Here is a 25,666-nt window from a genome sequence, read left to right as displayed (position 1 = left end):
GTACTTTTGATCTCTTTTAAAAACAAAGAAACCCGTATTTTTTTGTTTTTGGAAAATCCAATTAATGGGAGGGTGAAAAGGGGGGTGAATTTTTAAAATCAGTGTATCTATATCTCAAAACTTTGAAAGTTTACAGATGTAAAAATTGGTATTTAGAATCTTCATTAAAAATAGAGAAACACGTATTTCTTTGTTTTCGGAAAATCCCAATAGGAAAGGTGGAAAGGGGTGAAAAATGTGTTGAATGCATTTAATGAGGATACTTATATCTCAGAAACTGAAGATATTACAGACCTGAAAATTGGTGTTTTGGATCTCCTTTAAAAATAAAGAAACAGGTATTTTTCGTTTTTGGAAAATCCAAATAATGGGGGGTGAAAATGGGGTGAATTTTTAAAATGAGTGTATCTACATCTTAAAATTTTAAAGGTTTACAGATGTGAAAATTGGTATTTTGAATCTTCTTTAAAAATAAAGAAGCATGTATTTTTTGTTTTTGGAAAATCCCAATAGGAGGAGTGTAAAAGGGTGAATAAAGGGTTGAATGCTTTTAATGAGGATACATATATCTCAGAAACTGAAGATATTACATAACTGAAAATTTGTATATGGGATCTGCTTTAAAAATAAAGAAACACGTATTTTTTTGTTTTTGGAAAATCCAATTAATGGCGGTTAAACAGGAGTGACATATTTGGGTGAATTTTTTGAAAGACAATATCTACAGAATATCTGAGAAACCTAGAATGTTACAGAGGTAAAAAGTGATATTTGGAATCTCCTGTAAATGTAAAGAAACATAGGCGATTTGTTTTTGGAAACTCCTCTTAAGGGGAACTAAAAAGGGGGTGAAATTTTAAAATGAGAATTTATACAGTATATCTCAAGAAACTTAACATGTTACAGAAGTGAAAAATGGTATTTTTATCTCTGTAAAAATAAGGAAACATGTATTTTTAGTTTTCGGAAATAACACTTGAGTGGAAGGTGGTGGTGGGGGTGGGGGGGGAGGAAAATTGACTTTTAATGAGGCTACTGTTATCTCAAAAATAAAGATGTTACAGACGTGAAATTTGATATCTGGAATCTGCTTTAAAAGTAAAGAAGTACTAATTCTCGGAAAATCCAATGAATGGGGGGGGGGGGGAGGTGAAAGAATTGAAAAATTAATTGACTTAATTGTATGCGAATACTTACATCCAATAAAAACTAAAGTTGTTACAGACGTGAAAATTGGTATTTGGATCTCTTTTAAAAACAAAGAAAAACGCGTTTTGGGGGGGAAATCATCTTGGCGGGGGGGAGTGAAAAGAGTTGAATTCCTTTCATGAGGTCACATAAATCAAAAACTGAAGAAGTTACAGTCGTGATAATTGGTATTTAGAAGATCCTTTACTATTAAAGAAACAAGTATTTTTTGCCGAAAAATTCACTTGGGGGGGGGGAGGAGTGTGAAAGTGAAAAAAGTGAATTATTTTAATCTCAAAACTGAAGGTAATAGACGTAAACAATGTTGTTTGGAATCTCCTTTAAACATAAAGAAACATGCCTTCTTTTAGTTTGGGGGGTGGGGGTGGTAAATAAATTTAACGGCGGTGGGGTGTAAAAGAAGTTGAGACCAATTGATTTTACTGTTCATAATGTATTTATAAGGAGCCTCCCTTGCTCAGGCGGCAGGGCGCCGGCCTCTCACAGCTGGGTTCCGTGGTTCAAATCCCGGTCTCTCCATGTGACATTCGTGCTGGACAAAACGGAGGTGGGACAGGTTTTTCTCCGGATACTCCGGTTTTCCCTGTCATCATTCATTCCAGCAATACTGTCCAATATAATTTCATTTCATTTGTCATCCATTAATCATTGCCCCAGAGGAGTGCGACAGGTTTCGACTGCCGTCACAATTCCTATTGTCGCCGCTAGATGGGGGCTTTATTCATTCCATTCCTGACCCTGTCGAATGACTGGAAACAGGCTGTAGATTTTCGATGTACTTATTCTGATCATAAACCGATCATTTTTATTCCTGGGTTCGTTTTCAACAGCCACCTTTTCCTTCGGAGAACGTTCTCAGATTACAGTAGATTCTCCTGGCATATAAATAAAAATTTAAACACATTTGAAATAAACGATAGGAATGAGATTGACCGTCCAATTGTTCACCTCTATAATAAGGCCAATAATGCACGGAAGTATGTTATTCGTTTGGCCAGAAATCCCGCACACTTGCCTACGCACGACAATGGTGCTGGTCACATTCTCAACAATGACAACGGCAGCAGATGTAATTTACCGCCAAGTAGCGGTCTTGCATCTTGCTGTAGGGTCCAGAACATCTATAATAATAATAATAATAATAATAATAATAATAATAATAATAATAATAATAAAAATAATGTTCTGGACCGTCGTCAAATGTGCGGACCGTGCTGGAAACGGATCCTGGATGGGTAATGACTAAGAATGCAGTCCGGTCGCGGGTTCAGTACCACCAAGGCACCCAAGACGACACCACGACTGATCTCCTGAAGGATTTGTTCCATATTAAAAATGCTTATAGGAAAAGATGGCAAAGATTTAGGGACTCAAGTGGCCGGGTGGAATACTTGGACCTAGCCCGGGAAAGAAAGATTGAAAAATGGGAGAAAACTTGCCGTGATCTATTAGAAAACGAGTCAGATCGCGAATTTTGGCGGATTCTCTCAGAAAAAGAGTCAGATCGCGAATTTCGGTGGATTATATATAAAACAATAAGCATTCAAATATAATTTCAGTATAATACCGTAGCGAAGCACGGGTATCTTGCTAGTCTATATATATAAAGTAGCTTGTCCTGACTGACTGACTGACTGACTGATTCATCATCGCCGAGCCAAAACTACTAGACATAATGAAATGAAATTTTGGGGATACATTCATATTAAGATGTAGGTGCTCGCTAAGAGAGGATTTTTGGATATTCCGTCGCTAAGGGGGTGAAAAGGGGGGTGAAATTTTAAAATGAGTGTATCTATATCTCAAAACTTTAAAAGTTTACAAATGTAAAAATTGGTATTTAGAATCTTCTTTAAAAATAAGGAAACACGTATTTTTTTGTTTTCAGAAAATCCCAATAGGACGGGTGAAAAAGTGTGAAAAAAGGGTTGAATGCCCTTAATCAGGATACCGGTATTTATATCTCAGAAACTGAAGGTATTACAGACTTGAAAATTGGTACTTTTGATCTCTTTTAAAAACAAAGAAACCCGTATTTTTTTGTTTTTGGAAAATCCAATTAATGGGAGGGTGAAAAGGGGGGTGAATTTTTAAAATCAGTGTATCTATATCTCAAAACTTTGAAAGTTTACAGATGTAAAAATTGGTATTTAGAATCTTCATTAAAAATAGAGAAACACGTATTTCTTTGTTTTCGGAAAATCCCAATAGGAAAGGTGGAAAGGGGTGAAAAATGTGTTGAATGCATTTAATGAGGATACTTATATCTCAGAAACTGAAGATATTACAGACCTGAAAATTGGTGTTTTGGATCTCCTTTAAAAATAAAGAAACAGGTATTTTTCGTTTTTGGAAAATCCAAATAATGGGGGGTGAAAATGGGGTGAATTTTTAAAATGAGTGTATCTACATCTTAAAATTTTAAAGGTTTACAGATGTGAAAATTGGTATTTTGAATCTTCTTTAAAAATAAAGAAGCATGTATTTTTTGTTTTTGGAAAATCCCAATAGGAGGAGTGTAAAAGGGTGAATAAAGGGTTGAATGCTTTTAATGAGGATACATATATCTCAGAAACTGAAGATATTACATAACTGAAAATTTGTATATGGGATCTGCTTTAAAAATAAAGAAACACGTATTTTTTTGTTTTTGGAAAATCCAATTAATGGCGGTTAAACAGGAGTGACATATTTGGGTGAATTTTTTGAAAGACAATATCTACAGAATATCTGAGAAACCTAGAATGTTACAGAGGTAAAAAGTGATATTTGGAATCTCCTGTAAATGTAAAGAAACATAGGCGATTTGTTTTTGGAAACTCCTCTTAAGGGGAACTAAAAAGGGGGTGAAATTTTAAAATGAGAATTTATACAGTATATCTCAAGAAACTTAACATGTTACAGAAGTGAAAAATGGTATTTTTATCTCTGTAAAAATAAGGAAACATGTATTTTTAGTTTTCGGAAATAACACTTGAGTGGAAGGTGGTGGTGGGGGTGGGGGGGGAGGAAAATTGACTTTTAATGAGGCTACTGTTATCTCAAAAATAAAGATGTTACAGACGTGAAATTTGATATCTGGAATCTGCTTTAAAAGTAAAGAAGTACTAATTCTCGGAAAATCCAATGAATGGGGGGGGGGGGGAGGTGAAAGAATTGAAAAATTAATTGACTTAATTGTATGCGAATACTTACATCCAATAAAAACTAAAGTTGTTACAGACGTGAAAATTGGTATTTGGATCTCTTTTAAAAACAAAGAAAAACGCGTTTTGGGGGGGAAATCATCTTGGCGGGGGGGAGTGAAAAGAGTTGAATTCCTTTCATGAGGTCACATAAATCAAAAACTGAAGAAGTTACAGTCGTGATAATTGGTATTTAGAAGATCCTTTACTATTAAAGAAACAAGTATTTTTTGCCGAAAAATTCACTTGGGGGGGGGGGAGGAGTGTGAAAGTGAAAAAAGTGAATTATTTTAATCTCAAAACTGAAGGTAATAGACGTAAACAATGTTGTTTGGAATCTCCTTTAAACATAAAGAAACATGCCTTCTTTTAGTTTGGGGGGTGGGGGTGGTAAATAAATTTAACGGCGGTGGGGTGTAAAAGAAGTTGAGACCAATTGATTTTACTGTTCATAATGTATTTATAAGGAGCCTCCCTTGCTCAGGCGGCAGGGCGCCGGCCTCTCACAGCTGGGTTCCGTGGTTCAAATCCCGGTCTCTCCATGTGACATTCGTGCTGGACAAAACGGAGGTGGGACAGGTTTTTCTCCGGATACTCCGGTTTTCCCTGTCATCATTCATTCCAGCAATACTGTCCAATATAATTTCATTTCATTTGTCATCCATTAATCATTGCCCCAGAGGAGTGCGACAGGTTTCGACTGCCGTCACAATTCCTATTGTCGCCGCTAGATGGGGGCTTTATTCATTCCATTCCTGACCCTGTCGAATGACTGGAAACAGGCTGTAGATTTTCGATGTACTTATTCTGATCATAAACCGATCATTTTTATTCCTGGGTTCGTTTTCAACAGCCACCTTTTCCTTCGGAGAACGTTCTCAGATTACAGTAGATTCTCCTGGCATATAAATAAAAATTTAAACACATTTGAAATAAACGATAGGAATGAGATTGACCGTCCAATTGTTCACCTCTATAATAAGGCCAATAATGCACGGAAGTATGTTATTCGTTTGGCCAGAAATCCCGCACACTTGCCTACGCGCGACAATGGTGCTGGTCACATTCTCAACAATGACAACGGCAGCAGATGTAATTTACCGCCAAGTAGCGGTCTTGCATCTTGCTGTAGGGTCCAGAACATCTATAATAATAATAATAATAATAATAATAATAATAATAATAATAATAATAATAATAATAATAATAATAAAAATAATGTTCTGGACCGTCGTCAAATGTGCGGACCGTGCTGGAAACGGATCCTGGATGGGTAATGACTAAGAATGCAGTCCGGTCGCGGGTTCAGTACCACCAAGGCACCCAAGACGACACCACGACTGATCTCCTGAAGGATTTGTTCCATATTAAAAATGCTTATAGGAAAAGATGGCAAAGATTTAGGGACTCAAGTGGCCGGGTGGAATACTTGGACCTAGCCCGGGAAAGAAAGATTGAAAAATGGGAGAAAACTTGCCGTGATCTATTAGAAAACGAGTCAGATCGCGAATTTTGGCGGATTCTCTCAGAAAAAGAGTCAGATCGCGAATTTCGGTGGATTATATATAAAACAATAAGCATTCAAATATAATTTCAGTATAATACCGTAGCGAAGCACGGGTATCTTGCTAGTAATAATAATAATAATAATAATAATAATAATAATAATAATAATAATAATGATGACCTTACTTTATTAGCAAACGACATGCATGAGGCCACTATGCAGCTTCAAACACTGCACTCTATTGCAGCTAAAGCGGGCCTCATGATCAACATTGGAAAGACCGAGTTTATGACCAACATCAAAGATGCCCCTACAACAATGAGAGTCAGTGATACAAAACACATCAAGAGAGCTAAAAATGTGAAGTACCTCGGAGAGTGGGTATCGGAGGACCTAAGTGAAACGATGGCTCTTGAACAAAGGAGAATCAAATTAGACAAGGCCTACCATGCCTGCAGAAAACTGTATGCCTCAAAGCATTTATCAAAGAATGTAAAACTGAGACACTATAATGCAGTAGTCAGACCATCAGTCCTCTATGCAGCAGAATGCCTATCCCTAAAAAAAAACCCACTGAGAGCCCTGGAAGTGCAAGAACGGAAATTCCTGAGAAGAATAATAGGGCCAAGGATCCTACCAGATGGAAGGCGATGGTACAAACCCAACAATGAGCTCTACCAGCATCAAGAAAACCTCCTAGATGCCATCAGGAGAAAACGTCTGACTTTCTATGGACACCTATACAGAATGGATCCTAATAGATTATCCCATAAGATCTTCAAGGTTGCTAACAAAGGCAAAACTACTGGATTCCCCTGGACCAAACAAGTGGACAAAGATCTTGCAGAGCTTAATATTAATCAAGCCGCCATTACTGACAGAAATGCATACCGTTTAATGGTCAAAACTAAACCTTTCCTAACATCCCTTACATCAGCTAGCCACAAAGGAGCCGGGAATTGGTCAGAGGAGCGCAGGAAAGAATTCAGCGAGAAAATGAAGGAATACTGGGCCAACAGGAAGGCTCAAGAGGCCACTAAGAACACAATCCAGTATGCTAAAAGGGGCAGACGAAGACAAAAACACAGCTAGAACACAAGCACCGTGGTCCACAGATGGCCTAAACGCAAAGAGAGAAATAATAATAATAATAATAATAATAATAATAATAATAATAATAATAATAATAATAATAATAATAATAATAATAATAATAATAAGAAGAAGAAGAAGAAGAAGAAGAAGAAGAAGAAGAAGAAGAAACATGTGAACTTGTACACACGTCGTACAGTCATTGCTGAATGGTACGTGAATGATTGTCTTCCCAAAGTCCTCACCACATGGAGGTCACAGCTTCTGCTGCATTACAACAATGCATCTGCACACAGGGCTGCCAGGGCAATGGACTTTTTCTAAAAGGGAAAAGTGCGAGTGTTATGTCATCCACCTTATTTACTTGGCTTGGACCCATGTGACTTCTTTCTGTTCCCTAAGACCAAGGAAAAAATTTCATGGACAGCAGTTTTCGTCAGATGAAGAGGCCATTGCAGCGTACGAGAGTGCACTAAGTGACATCCCGAAAGAAGCTTGGGCTGAAACGTTTTATAAGCGGTGTCAGAGAATGAAAAAATGTATAGATGCTAATGGAGAGTACGGTATTTTGAAAAGTTGTAATTGTTCTTTTGCAAATAAAATTAATTTCTCACACTCTGCTAGAAACTTTCGGCATAGCCCTCGTAGTCTTAATTAGTTAATCATTAACTACTAGTTAATATTCATTTGGCAGTCTCTGAGACCACACCACACAATATACATCCCAGAAATTCAACCTCACAAGTTGGGATACTTTTCTTTGACCTACCGGTACCCAAGAAAGTATACATTTTCTAATCCCTTCAGAAACAGTTTCTTTGTAAAATTTGAATTATATTCTAACAATCATAACTTCAGTTGCAAGATGGTTACTAGTTTTCTTATTGAAGCACTGTAGTAAGAGATAGCGTCTGATTAGATTTCTTTATTAACCCTGACAATTACACCATAGATTTTCTGACATGTCGTGTGAATGAATGCCATCTAATCCTCATAAGGAGGGGAGAGTTATCCCCTCCACCACCTCTATTCCTTGTTCATTTCGTCTGATAACTGTAACGTAACTTTAAATAATAGGCTTTGAGTGGCACGTCTTCTAGGCGTGTGGTGTAACTAAAGCGATATTTATAGACGTGTTACTGTCAGGGTTAATGTGGGTCACCTCTTCCACTGAGTTTGCCATACTGAAGGACTACTCCTCTGCTGAAAGGACCAATAACTTCATCATAACACTGGCAGGGGACCGCTACAAGGTACTATCAACCAGATCAACTGATTCAAGAGTATTTAAAGTGCTGTTACTCATCTGTTCACCTCCATTTATCCCAACTGAAACTGTTTGTTATGAAAAAACGCTAATTACACGTTTGTTGACTCACAGGTGGAGGGAGCTTGTGGAAAACCATGAGATGAATGAATTTGAAATTTTACTTTTTATTTCTCTTTAATAGTGGCAAAGTTAGGACTGATGGTCCTCTCTTACACTTAAATATTATATATATAATAAATAAATATTAAATATTTTAAAGGAAACTAATTACTTACAAATTGTACAAAATTGTGTTGATTATGCTCCAAGTCAATACTCAACATTACATCCAATTAAGATGGAATTTCAGATGTTTCGACCTGGCATAGGGACATACTCAGCAAAATATTAACAATCTAGAAACATTAGACACACAATATGAAGTGCTTGTTAAAAAGTTTTTCCTTAAAAAACATATTGAAAATTAAAATTATGAGGTGGTGGTCGTTAAAACAGTTTTTAAGCTGGTGGTCTTTTTGTTGCAATATTCTCGTCATCCCCTGATGCAGTTCAACTGGTATCTGTACACTGTTGACTTAATTATTATGTTCAGTCATAGGCTGATATATATAAGTTGTTATTGAAGTTGAACCATCTGTTTTCTACTCTGTAAAGTGGATAATAAAAATCAAATTCAGAATTTAAAAACGGTGACTGGCAGCAAATATTTAAGGTAAATTTTGATGAACTTACGTTATCCACTTGTACTTCTCGTGGTTTCTGACTGCAGAGAAAACACTGACGTGCTCCTGCATTTGAGACACACGATGTGTAATTTGGAGGAGGTGGATTGGAGAAATGGGGCGAAACTTGCAGGAGTGTGGGACTATGTGGGGGGTGGTGACTGAAACCGAGTGTAATAATTGTGAGTTGTTTTGGTCTTGCTTTTTACTAAAAATAATTGGAATGAAAGTTTCTCGTGTTGTGTTCTTTTTTTTTCTCATTTATCTCATTTAAATTGAGACCTGGATTCTGATACTGATCCATACTAATGTAAAAATTCTCTAAGATGTTGAGTAGTGGACCTTTTGGTTCATGTTGTAGAATTTTTAGATCCCGATCTATTGTGGTATAATTATGATTATAGTCTTTGTCATGGTTACTCATGTCAGAGAAACAATTACATTTTAAAGCATTGCAGTGTTCTGTATATCTTATGAAGAAGTTCCTGCAAGTCCGTCTGACGTAAGTTGACCCGCATCCCTGGCATTCCAGTTTATATATACCAAAATTTGTGTATTTATTGCTACTTTTACTGTACAAGGGTTATATACCAGTGTCACTGGTTTTAAATGCAATTTTTAGGTTCTGTTTTCTAGAATGTTTGCAACATAAATTCAAAATGAATGCAACATAATATTTATACCAATATGTACATATCATTTGTCAACTACTAAATGAAGTATGACAATAAATAACTAAATACAACCAGAAGCAATAGTGTAAAATAAAGTAGGAAAATAAATATGACAATGCTGATGGTTCAATAGGCAGCTAGTTAAAGACGAGAGAGCATCAGATGAATATCTTCAAATGAACAATTACATCACCTTGCTGATGAGCCGATAAGAGAGAATGGCATGTAGACATAAAGGTACAGTACTACCAGCCTGTCCAGCTGGACCAAGGTTCTTTAAAGAGGAGTTACTCCTGCATACCTGTTTATTTGTCCCATACTGAAACTGTTTTTATGAGAAAAGAATAACTTTTTAAGTACCATATTTACTCGCTTAATTCTGCCCTTTTTTCTTTTCTTGACCTCAAAAACAGGAAGGGAATATTATGCAGATCTAAATTAAAAATGGAAATGAAAAGATCAAACATATTACCTTACTACTTAAGATTGTTCCTTTTCTTGAACTGACAAATCCACCCTCTGCTTGCTTTAAAATCACAAATTTTCAAGGTTTTTGCTACTTCTACAGCCTTCAAGTGGAGCATCTCGTGTTAAACTTGAAAGCCATCATTTCTCAATTGATTTATGTAACAAACAACTTCCTTTTCAATTTCTGGATGCTTCCTGGTTTTTTGTCACCAAAATGATAAAGTTGTTTTTATGGTGCACTGTAATTCTTCTTTCTGCTTCTGCCAGTAATGCATATGTGATGGTGCTATGGAAAAGTCACAAGATGCAGTGAAACTGCCATTATTTTTGCCAAATTCTATTACAGGCATTTTAAATTGTGCATCGTATCTACTGTTTTTCTTTCCCATCATATCACTAAGAAACACTTCACACAACAATTCACGCGTAAAAACACTGTTGAATGTGATTACTGTACGCGTGTGAGTCACAGCTGATAACAAGGGCGAGTTATGGCTAACAGTCACAGGTGTGTTCTGGCTCCAGGCACTGGAATGTTGAGTAATCAGTCACTTCCTCCTCTACTAGCATGAGAAACATGAACTGGAATTTTCAAACTACAGCTCATTTCATGTCAAGAACACAGTATTGCTCTCATGACAACAAAGTTGCCATAGCGAACAACTCTGCTCAACAGCATCATGGAAAAATGTTGGTGAAACTCAGTACTAAAGTTCAAAATAAAAGAAGGAAGAAAGTAATCTGTAAATAATTTTTTTGAATCTAGGGTACAGGCATTGTAGGGCAGGGGGGAGGGCTTATTTTGTTTTTTATCGCAACATAGATAAACTACTGCATGTACAAAACCTCAGTATTAAAGTTCAAGGCAAACTGGGAGAAAATACACAACAGACAATTTTTATAGGCTCGGGGTGGGGTATGCCGTTAATTGCATTTAATACTTTGCCCAGGCAATGCTGTGAATTACCACTGTGCTGTCATATCGTCCCACAAAAAGAATGGTAACAATTAAATGCACTTGTGAAAAAGTGGCAAAAATAAAATGCGCTTAAGAAACAAAAGCTATATAACAAAACCAAGCAAGATAAACATCATAGCAAATTTTTATATCAGTACAAGTCATTCCATGATGTGTGAATGTGTTTATTATATTAAATAGTTATTTTTAAAACTCATGGGAAAAATATGCCTCACCCATTTTCTTTGTTTCATAATTCAATATAAAGGACATTATAATATTCCTCAATCACAAGGAATTATGAGTGTCTATGAGGGGTTTATTCATGTAGTGGTGACAATTTGGACACTAAATACAATTTAGAATCATTAAAATGATGTCATAACATCAAAACTAAACAAGGTAAAATACATGGAAAATAACGGCAGGATGTGGAAAGTGGAAGGAACCCTGCGAGGTTATGAAATGCTGAACTTTTGTAATAGAAACTTCGAACAAAGAATAATTTATTTAATATCTACTTACAGTAAATACTTATTTATTATAAAAACATCTAAAATGAAATAATGAACACTACCGTTAACATAAAACACAAAATAGGAAAAGAAGCCCAGAAGTAGTTAAGATGTAGTCTTACAACCTTGTTGGTTCTAAAATTTCATGTAAAATACTTTTAATGTGAAGCGACCACCTTCACCAAAAAATACAGGTCGAGGGAAAATAATTCCAAACTAAACAGATTTACTGAGGCCAAGCTTAATGAAAAGTAAAATTTAGGTTAAGAAAGATGTTAAAAAATGATATGGATGTTGATTCCCATATTACATTATTACATTAGCTTGCAACGTTGCTCACATGACCCTTCGAAGGACATGCCACAGAACTGAGGTTAGTGAGTGACTATCCACTTCATCATGAAGATGGATGTAAGACTTCTTTACACCATCAAAAATTTACAGTTGTTTTCTGGCAGAAAAATCTATGAGTAAACTTCTGTGACAAATTTAAAAAAGGTGAAGTAAAATAAAATTACATTAGGAAATTTAAGATTTGCTTACCCCAAGAGGAGCCAGAGCTCTCATAGAGCACAGTGTTCCTGGACAATCCGTGCACTCTACATTATGCCAAAGACAGAAATCAGAAACTCTGCAACGTGCTTCCTGAAGGTAGCCCACCACTGGATGGTGTAACCAGAAATGCCACAGTAAAATTAATGACCAATGACCGCACAGGAGTTACCTTTAAATTTATTTCAGCCAATCGAATTTAAACTTTTAATTAGACGCTTATTAGGAAACATCTTGAAGCTTGTGTCTTGTGTAAGTCCCAGAAAAATTGGCACATGTGGTACAGGCTGTGCCACAATTTCGTATGATAAAATTTCATGCAATTTTAAATGATAAAGAATTTACTGGAATTAGGTCAAATATGTATACTCTTGTAGCACACGTCACATCCTCCCCCACTTAAAATTGAGCCAGGGCTCAATAAAGAAACTTTAAATTTTGGGAACGAAGGAGCTCATGACAGAACACTGACATCTTGATGCCGTTCTCAACTGGAGCATCCATTATGCATCGAAGTATTCCACCTTGACCCCCCGTTTCACTAACACTGATGTAGGGCTGTTGACACCGACTGTATGCCAACACCACCTAGCAGTGCCTTACAGTCCAACCATGGCAATATGGTAACTTTCAGCTCAGCTCACCCATGTAGTGGACTGACTGAGAGTATAGTGTGATTGCAGCAAGCTGGAACATAACACACAACCAGCAGAAGAAAGTCTCCACACAAGAACAGCATCCAAAAGTTTGGAAGACGCAGAAGCTAGTATATGAATGAGACTTGAGGAGAGGTCACTTGATAATTCTTTCTAACTGTAGTGTTCTTAAAAACTTAAAATTTATAAATTTAAAGTAACTAGTTTTCAAAATTTATTGACGTCTTGTTCCACAGAGCTATCATGCTCTTCTCTCGCTGAGTACTCCACCAATCTCTGAGGTAAGCAAAATTTTTAAAAGAAGACGAACCAAAATTTTAGAAATAAAATTCAAGAGTTTACCGTTGACCCATATTACAATTTAAACAAACCTATATTTTAAAGAAAACAACAAGAAACTTTACATAACCTAACATTTAAAGAAATAAATTCATTTGTCAAGAAACATATGCCAATGGGGATGTTGTACAAACACAGTACTATTCACAAAAGTACCCTTTACATACAGTTTACTTCCAAACAATTTGAGCACAGCAGGTATGACAGGTCAGCACAAAAGAGAAAATATTCTCCAGGTAAATCAAATTACACAGACAAGACCTTCATTACCAACTGAAACTACACACATGAAAATATACCATTTTTTTGGATAAATTAATGTACCAGACCATATCCTCATTTATCATTCAAAATTAATTGGAAGTTACTAACCTTAGGTGCATTCTTAATTTCCAGAAAGGAAAACAAAGGGGAGGTTAAAGTTTAAATGTTGCAAGCAAATCCAAACTAGGATGACAATTATATTTTATTACATTAGCTTGCAATGTTGTTCACATGACCCTTCGAAGGACATGCCACAGAACCGAGGTTAGTGAGTGACTATCCACTTCATCATGCCATCATGCACATTACCTTAAAAATTTAGTACTGATAAAGGTCATATTACGTAGCACGTGTTATAAAAAAAACTTGTCTCATGGCAACATGAAGACAGATTTCTTTACACCATCAAAAATTACATTTGTTTTCTGGCAGATAAATCGACAAGTAAATTTCTGTTACAGATTTTTAAAATGTGAAATAAAATAAAGTTAAGTTACATTAGGAAATTTAAGATTTGCTTACTCCAAGACGAGCCAGAGCTCCTGGACAACCTGTCTGCTCTAAGTGATGCCAAAGACAGAAATCAGACACTCTGCGATGCGCTTCCTGAAGGTAGCCCGCCGCTGGATGGTGTAACCGGAAATGCCACAGTAAAATTAATGACCAATGACTGCACAGGAGTTACCTTTTGCTTTATTTCAGCCAATCAAATGTAAACTTTTAATTATACACTTGTTAGGAAACATCTTGAAGCTTGTGTCTTGTGTAAGTGCCAGTAAAATTTGCACGTTCGGTACAGGATGTGCCCCAATCTTTTATGATAAAATTTAAAACAGTTTTAAATGATAAAGAATTTACTTGAATTAGGTCAAATATATAATAACTAGCAAGATACATGTGCTTCACTACAGTATTATACTGAAATTTATAATTGAATGTTTAACATTTTATATATAATCCGCCAAAATTCGCGATCTGATGGCAAAGTTCCTCCCATTTTTCAATCTTTCTTTCCAGCAATCGATTTCGTACTTCCCAGGCTAACTCCAGGTATTCTGCCTGGTCAGTTGGGTCCCTAAATCTTTGCCACCTTTTCCTAGAAGCATTTTTAATTTGGACAAATCCTTGAGGAGATCATTTTGGGTGCTATGGTGGTACTGAAGCTGCGGCTGAACTGCATTAGTAGTCATTACCCGGCCAGGACCCATTCCCAGCAAAGTCTGCACATTTTGACAACGGCCCAGAAAATTATTATTATTAGGGTGGGTGATTTAGTTGAATTTAGGTTATTATTATTATTATTATTATTATTATTATTATTATTATTATTATTATTATTATTATTATTATTATTATTATTATTGATGTTCTGGACGCTGCAGCAAGATGCAAGACTGCTACTTATCGGAAAATTACATCTGCTGCCATTGTCATTGCTGACAATGTAACCAGCACCATTGGCATACGTAAGCAAGTGCACAAGATTTCTGGCGATAAGAATGATATACTTCTGTGCATTATTGACCTTATTATAGAGGTGAACAATTGCTCAGTCAGTATCATTCCTATCGTTTATTTCAAATGTGTTTATATTTTTATTTATGTGCCAGGAGAATCTACTGTAATCTAACTTTAAGTTCTTCAAAGGAAAAGATGGTTCTTGTAAACGAACCCAGGAAAGATTAAAAATTATCGGTTTATGATCAGAATCAAGTATGTTACAAACAGTAAAATCAATTGGTCTCAAATCCTTTTCCACCCCACCGCCATTACGTTAATTCCTCGCCCCCCACCCCCCAAAGAAAGAAAGCGTGTTTCTTTATGCTTAAAGGAGATTCCAAATACCATTGTTCACACCTGTTACCTTCAGTTTTGAGATATAAGTTAGCCCATAAAAAGAATACACTTTTTCACTTCTTTCATCCCCCCCTGCCCCATTAAGAGAATTTTCTGGAAAAAATACTTGTTTCTTTATTAGTAAACGATCTTCTGAATACCAGTGATCACAACTGTAATATCTGCAGTTTTTTAGATATGTGTCTTCATAAAAGGAAATCAACTCCTTTTCACCTCGGGCCCCCAAGATGACTTTCCCCCAAAATGTGTGTTTCTTTGTTTTTAAAGGAGATCCAAAATCCAATTTTCATGTCTGTAACAACTTTAGATTTTATTAGATGTAAGTATCCTCATACAATTAATTTTTCAAATCCTCCCCCCCCCCCTCTTGGATTTTCTGAAATCAAAGGAATACGTGTTTCTTACTTCTAAAGCAGATTCCAAGTATCAATTTTTACGTCTGCAACATCTTTCGTTTTTGAGATAATAGTACCTTCGTACAAATAATTCGAATAATTTTTCAATTCTACCTCCACCCCACTTTAAGTGGATTTCTGAAAACAAAAAAGTACGTATTTCTTTATTTTTAAAGGAGATTCCAAATGTCAAATTTCACATCTGTAACTTCTTCAGTTTTTGAGATATCAGTATCCTTATAAAAAGAATTCAGCCCCATTTTCAGTCATTTTTAGTCTCCACCCAATTGGTTTCTCCAAAAAAAAAATTCACGTTTCTTTATTTTAATAGAGATAAAAAGTACCATTTTTCACTTCTGCAACATGTTAAGTTTTGAGATATATTATAGACATGCTCATTTTAAAATTTCACCCCCTATTTAGTTCCCCTTAAGTGGAGTTTCCAAAAACAAATCACCTATGTTTTTTTACTTTTACAGGAGATTCTGAATACCAATTTTTACGCCTGTAACATTTTACATTTCTGAGATATACTGTAGATATAGTCTTTCAAAAAATTCACCTCATTTGTCACTCCTGTTTAACCCCCATTAATTGGATTTTCCAAAACAAAACAAAAAACAAAAAAAACATAAAAATGGGGCCGATGACCTTTGATGTTAGGCCCCTTAAAACAACAAGCAAGCAAGCAAAGCAAGCAAAAAAATATGATTTTCTCTATTTTTAAAGGAGATTCTAAATACCAATTTTCAGGTCTGTAATATTTTCAGTTTCTGAGATATAAGTATTCTCATTAAAGGCGTTCAACCCCTTTTTCACCCTTTTTCAACCCTCCTATTGGGATTTTCCAAAAACAAAAAATACATGTTTCTTTTATTTTTAAAGGAGATTCTAAATACCAACTTTTACATCCGTAAACTTTTAAAGTTTTGAGATATAGATACACTTATTTTAAAAATTCACCCCCCCCCTTTTCACCCCATTAGCGATGGGATATCCAAAAATCCTCCCTTAGCGAGCACCTACATTGTAATATAAATGTGTCCTGAAATTTTAATTTCGTTATGTCCAGTAGTTTTCGCTCAGCGATGATGAATCAGTCAATCAGTCAGTCAGGACATGTTATTTTTTATACAGGGTGAAGCAAAATTCGCGCTCTCATGCGTCACGGCGCAAATCCTCACATGCCAGCAATAAAGAAAGTCCCTCACAAAAGTTCGTAATGCGAGTATATCCGGCAGGAAAAAAAATGTTGAAGAGTGGCAATCTGGCAACACTGTAACCACATGTAGGGTAACTACCTCTCAGCACGTACTAATTGTGCTGTACAGTTGGTGCAGTGGATAGAGTTTTGGGTTAGCATGCAGGAGGTCGAGGGTTCAATCCTGGGTTGAGGCGCACTTTTTTATTTGCTAATTTCCATCGGACATTACATATTGTAATACAGTAAGACTCCATTTCTTAGGTCACATGTATCCTACATTTACAAAATTTAGTAACGCTGAACACGTTGTAATGCATCTAGTAGATGAAGTGGTGCGAATATATTCACGCCCACGACGTGGAAAGGGTGTCTTTCAAAGTTGACCAATAAAAACGAATGTTCGTGCATTTCTAGGATCGTAGTATGTAAGTGAAAATGGTTTCTAGAGGATGCGCTGCAATCGCTGTTGAGATTAAGATGCCAGATACCATACCACATGGACTACATTTACGAAATAAAAAAACACGCCTCAAACCACGATCGACCCCCCTCAATCTCCCGCATGCTAACCCAAAACTCTATCCACTGCACCAACTGTACAGCATGAGCAATATGTGCTGACAGAGGTAGTTACCCTACATGTGGTTACAGTGTTGCCAGATTGCCACTCTTCAATGTCCTTTTTCTCCCGGATATACTCGCAGGACGAACTTTTGTGAGAGACAATTTTTTATTGCTGGCATGTGAGGAGCCGCGCTGCGATGCCTGAGTGCGCGAATTTCACTTCATCCTGTATATAGATATATTTATTGCAGATAGCCATACAGAAAGGGAGAAAAATAACACATTTATATGCACTGTACTGGCGCGCTTGTGCCTTGGATTGCATATTCTTTAATTGTTTTTGTTCTTTTGATGCAGAGTTCTTCATAGTAATTTTCACACAGGTATCCACATAGTTTGCACTTACATGTCTCTGTCAGTTCATGGTATGAAGTGTTGGTACCAATTAGATGGTAGAAACCATGTACTGCCAGTCTTGTGAACCCTGCCTCATCTCGAAGTTGGATGTTGTCCATGTCCGGTCTATCATGGCCCCAGTTCCAAAGAATTCTGAAGGAATGTCTTCTCTTTTTTTGTTGAGTATTGCTAGGAGATTTTCTGATGCTCTGCTAATTAATTTTGTGTGGCTATTTCTAGCTGGATGCAGCCCTTGTAAGGCAGACCCTCCGATGAGGGTGGGCGGCATCTGTCATGTGTAGGTAACTGCGTGTTATTGTGGTGGAGGATAGTGTTATGTGTGGTGTGTGAGTTGCAGGGATGTTGGGGACAGCACAAACACCCAGCCACCGGGCCACTGGAATTAACCAATGAAGGTTAAAATCCCCAACCCAGCCGGGAATCGAACCCGGGACCCTCTGAACCGAAGGCCAGTACGCTGACCATTCAGCCAACGAGTCGGACTGATGCTCTGGTGTTGGGTAGGGTCAGGTGTGTTCTGAAGTCTTCAATGAGGAAGGATTCTTGCACTAGGAGGTAGACGAGTCTTGATCTTGTTGTCTTGGATACTCCGATCGCTCTTTTTATGTATAGATCTTTTACTCTCATAGCACACTTCACAGTTCACTCCTTGGAGTCCATAAGAGCAGTACAGTTTAATGTGGAATGAGCTAGAGTTCCTGATTTCTGTAGATCAGCACGAATCATGAAGACGAAATAAGTCTGTCGTTCACAACCAGTGGAAACTGTAGATAAAACAAGGGAGAAAAAATATGTGATTAATTTTTTTCCAAATTTTTGTTCTAAAAATCAGGGATGAAAAATTATGTGAGGGGGAAAATTACACGAATAAATACGGTTTTAATTTCTGGTTCCTTATCATATCAGCTACATGTTGGCTTCTTAGGTATACGTTCAGTTTTGAGTGGGAAAAACACAACTGGAATGGTATGCTCACATAGGAAGTAAGATTTCATGCTGAAACAATTATGTACCTTTAAAAAAATGTTCATGTAGGTTCTCTTTGCAGTGTGTCAGAGCAGCGGCTGAAGAGATTGCGGAGGAATTTGAATACGACGGTTGTGAAGATTGTGGATTTCACAGTGCTAAGTTCTCAGCAGTTAATGGAATTGTACCAGAAGATGTACCAGAAAAACTGCCAAAAGGTTTTAAATATATTCCAATGGATCTAGCTCCTGATACTCAGTTTTACAACATCCCAATAAACAAGAGCTATAGTTCTGTTCATGTTCCAACCAATGTGTATGATGTAGGTATGTTCTGAAACATTCATTTACATTAGTGGTACCAAACATAGATATTTATTGACACCTTGTAATACTTGCATCAAAAAAAATTTTGCCTAATGCTTGTTCACTTGAAATGCAGCTGATTACGGATTATGGGACGGGTTATTGCTAGGGCTCGGAAGTTGAGGAAAAATCCTTGTTTTCTTGAGTGTACGAAGACAAGGTACATCATAATACAGTCGAACCTCCCTTCTAGTGGAGACCGTCGGTTCCGAGGAAAAATGTCCGTTACGAGAGGTGTCCGCTAAAACAAGTTTGTAAAAGTAATCAAACATTTTAATGGCAAAGAACATCCATCTTAAATATAAGCATACATATCTTTAATTTTATTATTCTAAGTCATTTCTGTGTTAGTATTTCATAGAGAGTTATTATAAGTGATTTTAAATCATTTATAAACATTACAGCTTTGTGAAGTAATCGTGAAGCTTCATCTGTGTAAATTTAGCACATGTTTTCTTAACTGCGATATTCTTGAAAATGGAATAAAGTCTATTAAATGGTTCCATAGTGTTCTCCCCATACTTGCAGTCCATTGTGACACACAAATTCTTTATCTGTTTAAGCATATTTAGTCCCTGCTTCATTGACAGAACTTCTTGTTCTTCTTCCACCTTACCATCATCGTCACTATTCGTTCCTGATTCGGGCTTTGTAAAACAATAACAAGTTTTATTCAAAATGGTCCTTTTGTATGACTAATGAAGGCTGCTATGGATATATGGATAGCTAGAAATATTTATGAAGTGCAGTGAATTAAATTAAAGCTGAAAATTTAGCTTAAAAGAATTAAAAGCTGTCTATCACAAGAAGAAAATGAATGAGGCGTTGAGGTGCAAACGAACATGGACCTTACGATATGTGCAACACATAATTACTGTATAACTTGATAACACAGAAAACTTACCGTAAATTGCGCCCTGGAGTCGGGACTGCCAGTCGCCTCGAGATCGTCACAGCAAGGAATATTCTCTTCTTCGGCTTCAGTATCAAACATCAATCCAGCTGTCGTTGCTAAAGTCTAAAGTTCATCATATTCATTTCAAACCTCTACCCCTGCTTGTTCTTCAACTGTAGAATTAGCGATGCGGCATTTTGCAAAGCATTTCCTGATTGTGGTTTTGCTGACTGCATTCCAGGCTGCCTTTGTCCACAAAACTGCATCGCCAACATTGATCTTCTTCATCAAATCAAAAGCTGAGTCTGCTTCATCCATGTATGCCACTAACAACCATAAAACCCTTTTATGATAGTCTAATTTGAATGCTTGAATGATTCCTTGATCCAATAGCTGAAGATGAGCAGTGGTATGGGGTGGAAGGAACAAGAGTTTTACATTTGAAATCCGTATTTCTGGATGAGACATAGCATTATCTAGATCATGTTATGGTTTCTGGCCTTCATCTTGGAATCCAAAGCTAGGAGCCAATTCTCAAATATTGCTGACGTCATCCATGCCTTTTTATTCACATGCCATTCGACACCAAGATGATTTAAGTCCATGTTTTTAAAGCACCTGGGTCTCAAGGATTTACCAATTATTAGAGGATTTTCCTTTTCACCAAGTACGTTATAACAAAACATGATGGTGATTCTTTCTTTTGACATTTTCCCACCCTTGCAACTTTCATTCAGCAAAGTTAGTGACTTGTCACTTTGATGCCAGCGCAAATACGAATTTATCAGCTGAATAAACGTGTCCTTTGTCAAATGGTCTCAAGCCATGGAAACCGCTAATTTCTGGTGCAAAGTGATGTAAATAACACCAATCCATTTCAGGAGCTGGCACCATTTGCACTGCCACGTCTAGTATTGCCAAAGTCAAATGGGGGCCGATGACCTTCGATGTTAGGCCCCTTAAAACCACAAGCAAGCAAGCAAGCAAAGTCAAATGAAGAACTGGAGATCATTTTTAGTCATTATTAAAACTAGAGAGCCTCTGTGGTTCAGACAGCAGTGCATCGGCCTCTCACTGCTGGATACCGTGGTTCAAATCCCGGTCGCTCCATGTGAGATTTTTGCTGGACAAAGCGGAGGTGGGACAGGTTTCTCTCCGGGTACTCCGGTTTTCCCTGTCATCCTTCATTCCAGCAACACTCTCCATTCTCATTTCATACCATCTATCAGTCATTAATAAATCACTTTGGGAGTGGCGACCCCATCGTAATAATAGCCTATATCTGCTTCATTCATTACATCCCTGACCCGGTCAATGACTGGAAAACAGGTTGTAGGTTTTCATTAAAACTAGAGTAAAAAAGTGAGACCCAAAAGTAAATTTGCTTTTATCAATTCAGGCAGGACAGAGAAGAAACAAACAATGCTGCCCTATGAGCTACCAAATGTACTATGAGGGTCGATCAAATATAAACTGGATTTTTGTTCCTGAACTTCAACAGTTGGTAGGACTGGCCCTACACTTCTGCTATGCTTAGATGGGACCATTAGCAGTGGGGAGAGTGTGCTGTTAGATATTTCCCATCGTTTCGTCAGTAATGCTCACGATGTTGAAGCAAAAGGTGCGCCCCTCCACTGCACAACGCGTAATTATAAAAATTTTTGCTCGTGAAGGAGTTACAGCAACGGAAATTTACCAGAAATTGCACAGTTTGGTGATCAAACATTGTCAAAGGTGCATGTGTTTGCCTGGAATAAACATTTTAAGGAAGGACGAGAATGTATGGAAAATCAGCAACACAATTGCCGTCCTTGGACCAGCATTACAGACGAAAACAATTGTGCAGTTAAAGATATTATTGATGACGATCGATGGGCGACAGTATCAGAAATTGCAGAACAAGTCGGAATCAGTTATGGGAGCTGTCAAGCAATCATCACAAACAACCTACAGTTCCATAAATTGTGTTCCAGATGGGTCCCTCACCTTTTGACCAAAAATCTGAATTGAGACTTTGAAGGTCTGTCAGAGGCTTACAGCAAAGTTTGCGGAAGAAGGTGGTGCATTTTTGAGTCGGATAATCACCTGCTATGAAACATGGGTCCACTCGCAAATCCAAACAAGCCAGTACGGAGTGGCGGAAGAAAGGGGAGGCAGCAACAGTGAAAGCCAAGACTCGACTGTCAGCTGGCAAGGTTCTTGCAAATATTTTCTTCGATCGGTGAGGCATTTTGCTGATTGAATTTTTGCATGAGCGATGCACAATCAATGTTGCTTACTACTGCGAGCTGTTGAAAAAGGCGATAGTTGCATATCGCCGCAAAAGACGAGACCAACCAATTCGACAGATCATCCTCCTCCACGACAAAGCGCAGCCCCATACTGCAGCTCTAACTGTCTCAAAGCTACAAAAAATGCACTGGACTACATGTGATCATCTTCCTTACAGCCCGGTCTTATTGCCCAGCAATTTCCATTTGTTTGGACCTCTTAAAGAAGCTCTAGGAGGGCAACGAATTTAAGATGACAAGAGCGTAGAAGACTTTGTGCGCAACTGACTGGTGACATGACCCTTGTTCTTTTTATGATGAGAGCATTTGCAAAGCAGGAAACTATGTGGAAAAATAAGTTGTAAATCCCTTGTCTTTTCAATAAATGAATTTAAATAAAAAATTGAAAAAGTGTTTATATTTGACCCCCCTTCATATTTCAAAAATTAGGGATAGTAAAAATATACCAGATATCTTCTTCCTCTGTGCCTTCGTTCGAAGTGTTAGGAAAAGACATCAGTGATCACTGACTATTAAGGGTTCACCTTGAAATATATTTCAAACACAAGGACAGTTTGAAAAGTTCTCGGAATCACCGCTAGATGTCAGTGCTAGAGCAACGAGGTTCCTGCGCAATAATCACACATCCTTTGTGAGTGAACATGTGGCGCGTCAGTGCTCTAGCTGCAGGAGTGTGGTAGTGACGACTCTTTGTTGTTGTTCCCGCATAGTGATTTGTGACAATGGAAAAACTGAAATTCGAGCAGTGATTAAATACTTTGTAAAGAAAGGTATGAAAGCAAAGGAAATTCATACCGACTTTCAGAACACACTGGGGGACTCTGCTCCTTCATTTTCAACTGTTGCCAAGTGGACCATCGAGTTTAAATTTGGTCGGGAGAGCTTGGATGATGATCCGCGTAGTGGACGGCCAAACAGTGTTACGACCCCAGAATTTATCACAAAAGTGCATAAAATGGTCATGGAGGATCGTCGACTGAAAGTACGGGATATTGCTGAAGCTGTAGGGATATCTTCTGAATGGGTATATTATATTTTAACTGAAGAATTGGGTATGAAAAAATTATCCGCAAGATGGACATTGGACAATAAACGCATCAGATTGGAAATGCCCGAACAAAGTCTGCCCGTTTTCTGTGCAATCAACAAGATTTTTTGCACCGGTTTGTGACTACAGATGAAACTTGGGTCACTACTATACCCCAGAGACAAAACAGCAGTCAAAGCAGTGGAAACTTGCTGATTCACCACCACCAAAGAAAGCAAAGGCAGTGCGTTCGGCCAGAAAGGTCATGGCCTCAGTTTTCTGGGATGCAAAAGGCATACTGCTGATAGATTATCTTCCTACTGGCCAAACAATTACAGGGCAATACTATGCAAACCTCCTAGACCAACTACAGGAAAAGATACGTGAAACAAGGCCTGGTTTGGCAAGGAAAAAGGTAATCTTTCATCAGGACAACGCTCCGCTGCACACAAGTGTTATTGCCATGGCAAAACTTCATAAACTGGGGCACAAATTGTTGCCACATCCACCTTATTCACCTGATTTGGCACTATCAGACTTTAACCTATTCCCCAAGCTGAAAATTTTCCTCGGTGGACGGAGATTTTCTACAAGGGAAGAACTGACAGCCGAATTGGAGAGGTATTTTGCAGGCCTGGAGGAATCTCATTTTCGAGATGGGATCAAGGCATTGGAACATCGCTGGACCAAATGCATTAGTCTACAGGGAGACTATGTTGAAAAATAAAAGCAGATCCACCGAGGGAAGATACTTAATTCTAGTACATTCCGAGAACTTTTCAAAGCACCTACGTACTTTAACCTTTGGACTACAATTTTCCTTTTGATGTAGAATTTTAGTACCTCAACAAAGCTTAACGAGGAAAAGTTGGGGAGGAGGAGGTAGGAGGAGGGATTTTAGTGGTTTCTGGTGGTTTTTAAGCAGCCATTCAGTTGATAATTCTATTACACTATTGGCAACACTGGTCATGATGGACATCCAACAGGGCACATGTAGGTTATGACATACAATGAATCAAGTTGTCCAAGTCAGCCTGACGGAGGATATTCCACACCTTGACAGTAGCTTTGATGACTTCTTGGCAGGTCATGAGAGGGACAGGGCAGTGAGGAATAGCACACTTCAGCATGCCCCACACATGTCCAGAGACATGCCAGGCCAGTGCATTCAGGCAATTCTTCAAGGAATGGAGTTTGTAGCAGCACCGCATGATTATAATGCCGGCTCATCAGTGTGCCACCATTAGGCACTAGTGGGATCTGATGTCCCAGCATTATCTCAACCCAGAATATGACTGATTCATCACTGTAAGCATGCGTGTCTTGGACATGCTGTGGACTGGCATACAGCCTCAGTCCCTCCAGACCCTTCGACGACAAGTGTTGAGGTACATTAAATCAATAAAAGTAAATTTACACCTGTTTGATACTATATATTTACTTTACACAAGTTAATTATTTGCAGAACATGTTTCATTCCTTAAGAACATCTTCAGGTACATTACATTGCTTAGGTGAAATTACAGAGGATTTTCTTCCTCTCAAAATGTCATCTTAAACAGTACCTTTGCTATTATTAAAACAAAATAAATTTAACATGATCAAAATAATTAAAGTCCACCTCTGTGGTGTAGTGGTTAGCGTGATTAGCTGCCACTCCCTGAGGCCCAGATTTATCCCTGGCTCTACCACAAAATTTGAAAAGGGGTACAAGGGCTCAAACGGGGTTCAATCAGCCTCGGGAGGTCAAATGAGTAGAGGAGGGTTAGATTCCATTGAAGTGGTTTTCCGTGGTTTCCCACTTCCCCTCCAGGCAAATGCTGGGATATTACCTAACCACTTCCTTCGCTCTTCCTTGTCTGTGCCTTCCAATCTTCCCCACCCCCACCCACACAAGGCCTTTTTTCAGCATAGCAGATGAGGCCGCCTGGGCAAGGCACTGGTCCTCCTCCCCAGCTGTATCCCCCAACCCACAGTCTCACACTCCAGAACACTGCCTTTGAAGCGGTAGAGGTGGGATCCCTCGCTGAGTGTGAGGGAAAAACCAACCCTGGAGGGTAAACGGATTAACAAAGAAAGAAAGAAAGAAAGAAAGAAAAGAAAGAAAATTAAAATAGATGGGTAGGGTTGAATGGGGCAATGAAGTGGGAAGGGAGGATGGATCTGCTTATGTTCTAACCTAATTTAAAACAATTTCATATTCACTTAAATAGATGTTTAAAATTTGTTAGTATACAGCACTTTTGTTCATATGTGATGTGTATGTTTTTCTTA

General features: G+C 37.8%; 1 protein-coding gene across 3 annotated transcripts in view; it reads left to right on the top strand.

Moving 5' to 3' along the window:
• Nucleotides 1-25,666, top strand: part of Ca-Ma2d (Ca[2+] channel Muscle-specific alpha2/delta subunit) — a 318,622-nt gene that overhangs the window by 66,503 nt on the left and 226,453 nt on the right. For all 3 annotated transcript variants that reach the window (XM_067145019.2, XM_067145020.2, XM_067145018.2), the window contains exon 4: nucleotides 18,897-19,140. In XM_067145019.2, the coding sequence (XP_067001120.2) occupies nucleotides 18,897-19,140 (244 nt within the window). The remainder of the gene's footprint in view (nucleotides 1-18,896; nucleotides 19,141-25,666) is intronic.

The sequence above is a fragment of the Anabrus simplex genome, chromosome 4 (assembly GCF_040414725.1).
Source record: "Anabrus simplex isolate iqAnaSimp1 chromosome 4, ASM4041472v1, whole genome shotgun sequence".
In the NCBI taxonomy this organism is placed as follows: domain Eukaryota; kingdom Metazoa; phylum Arthropoda; class Insecta; order Orthoptera; family Tettigoniidae; genus Anabrus; species Anabrus simplex.
This window is presented reverse-complemented; position numbering and strand designations above follow the sequence as displayed.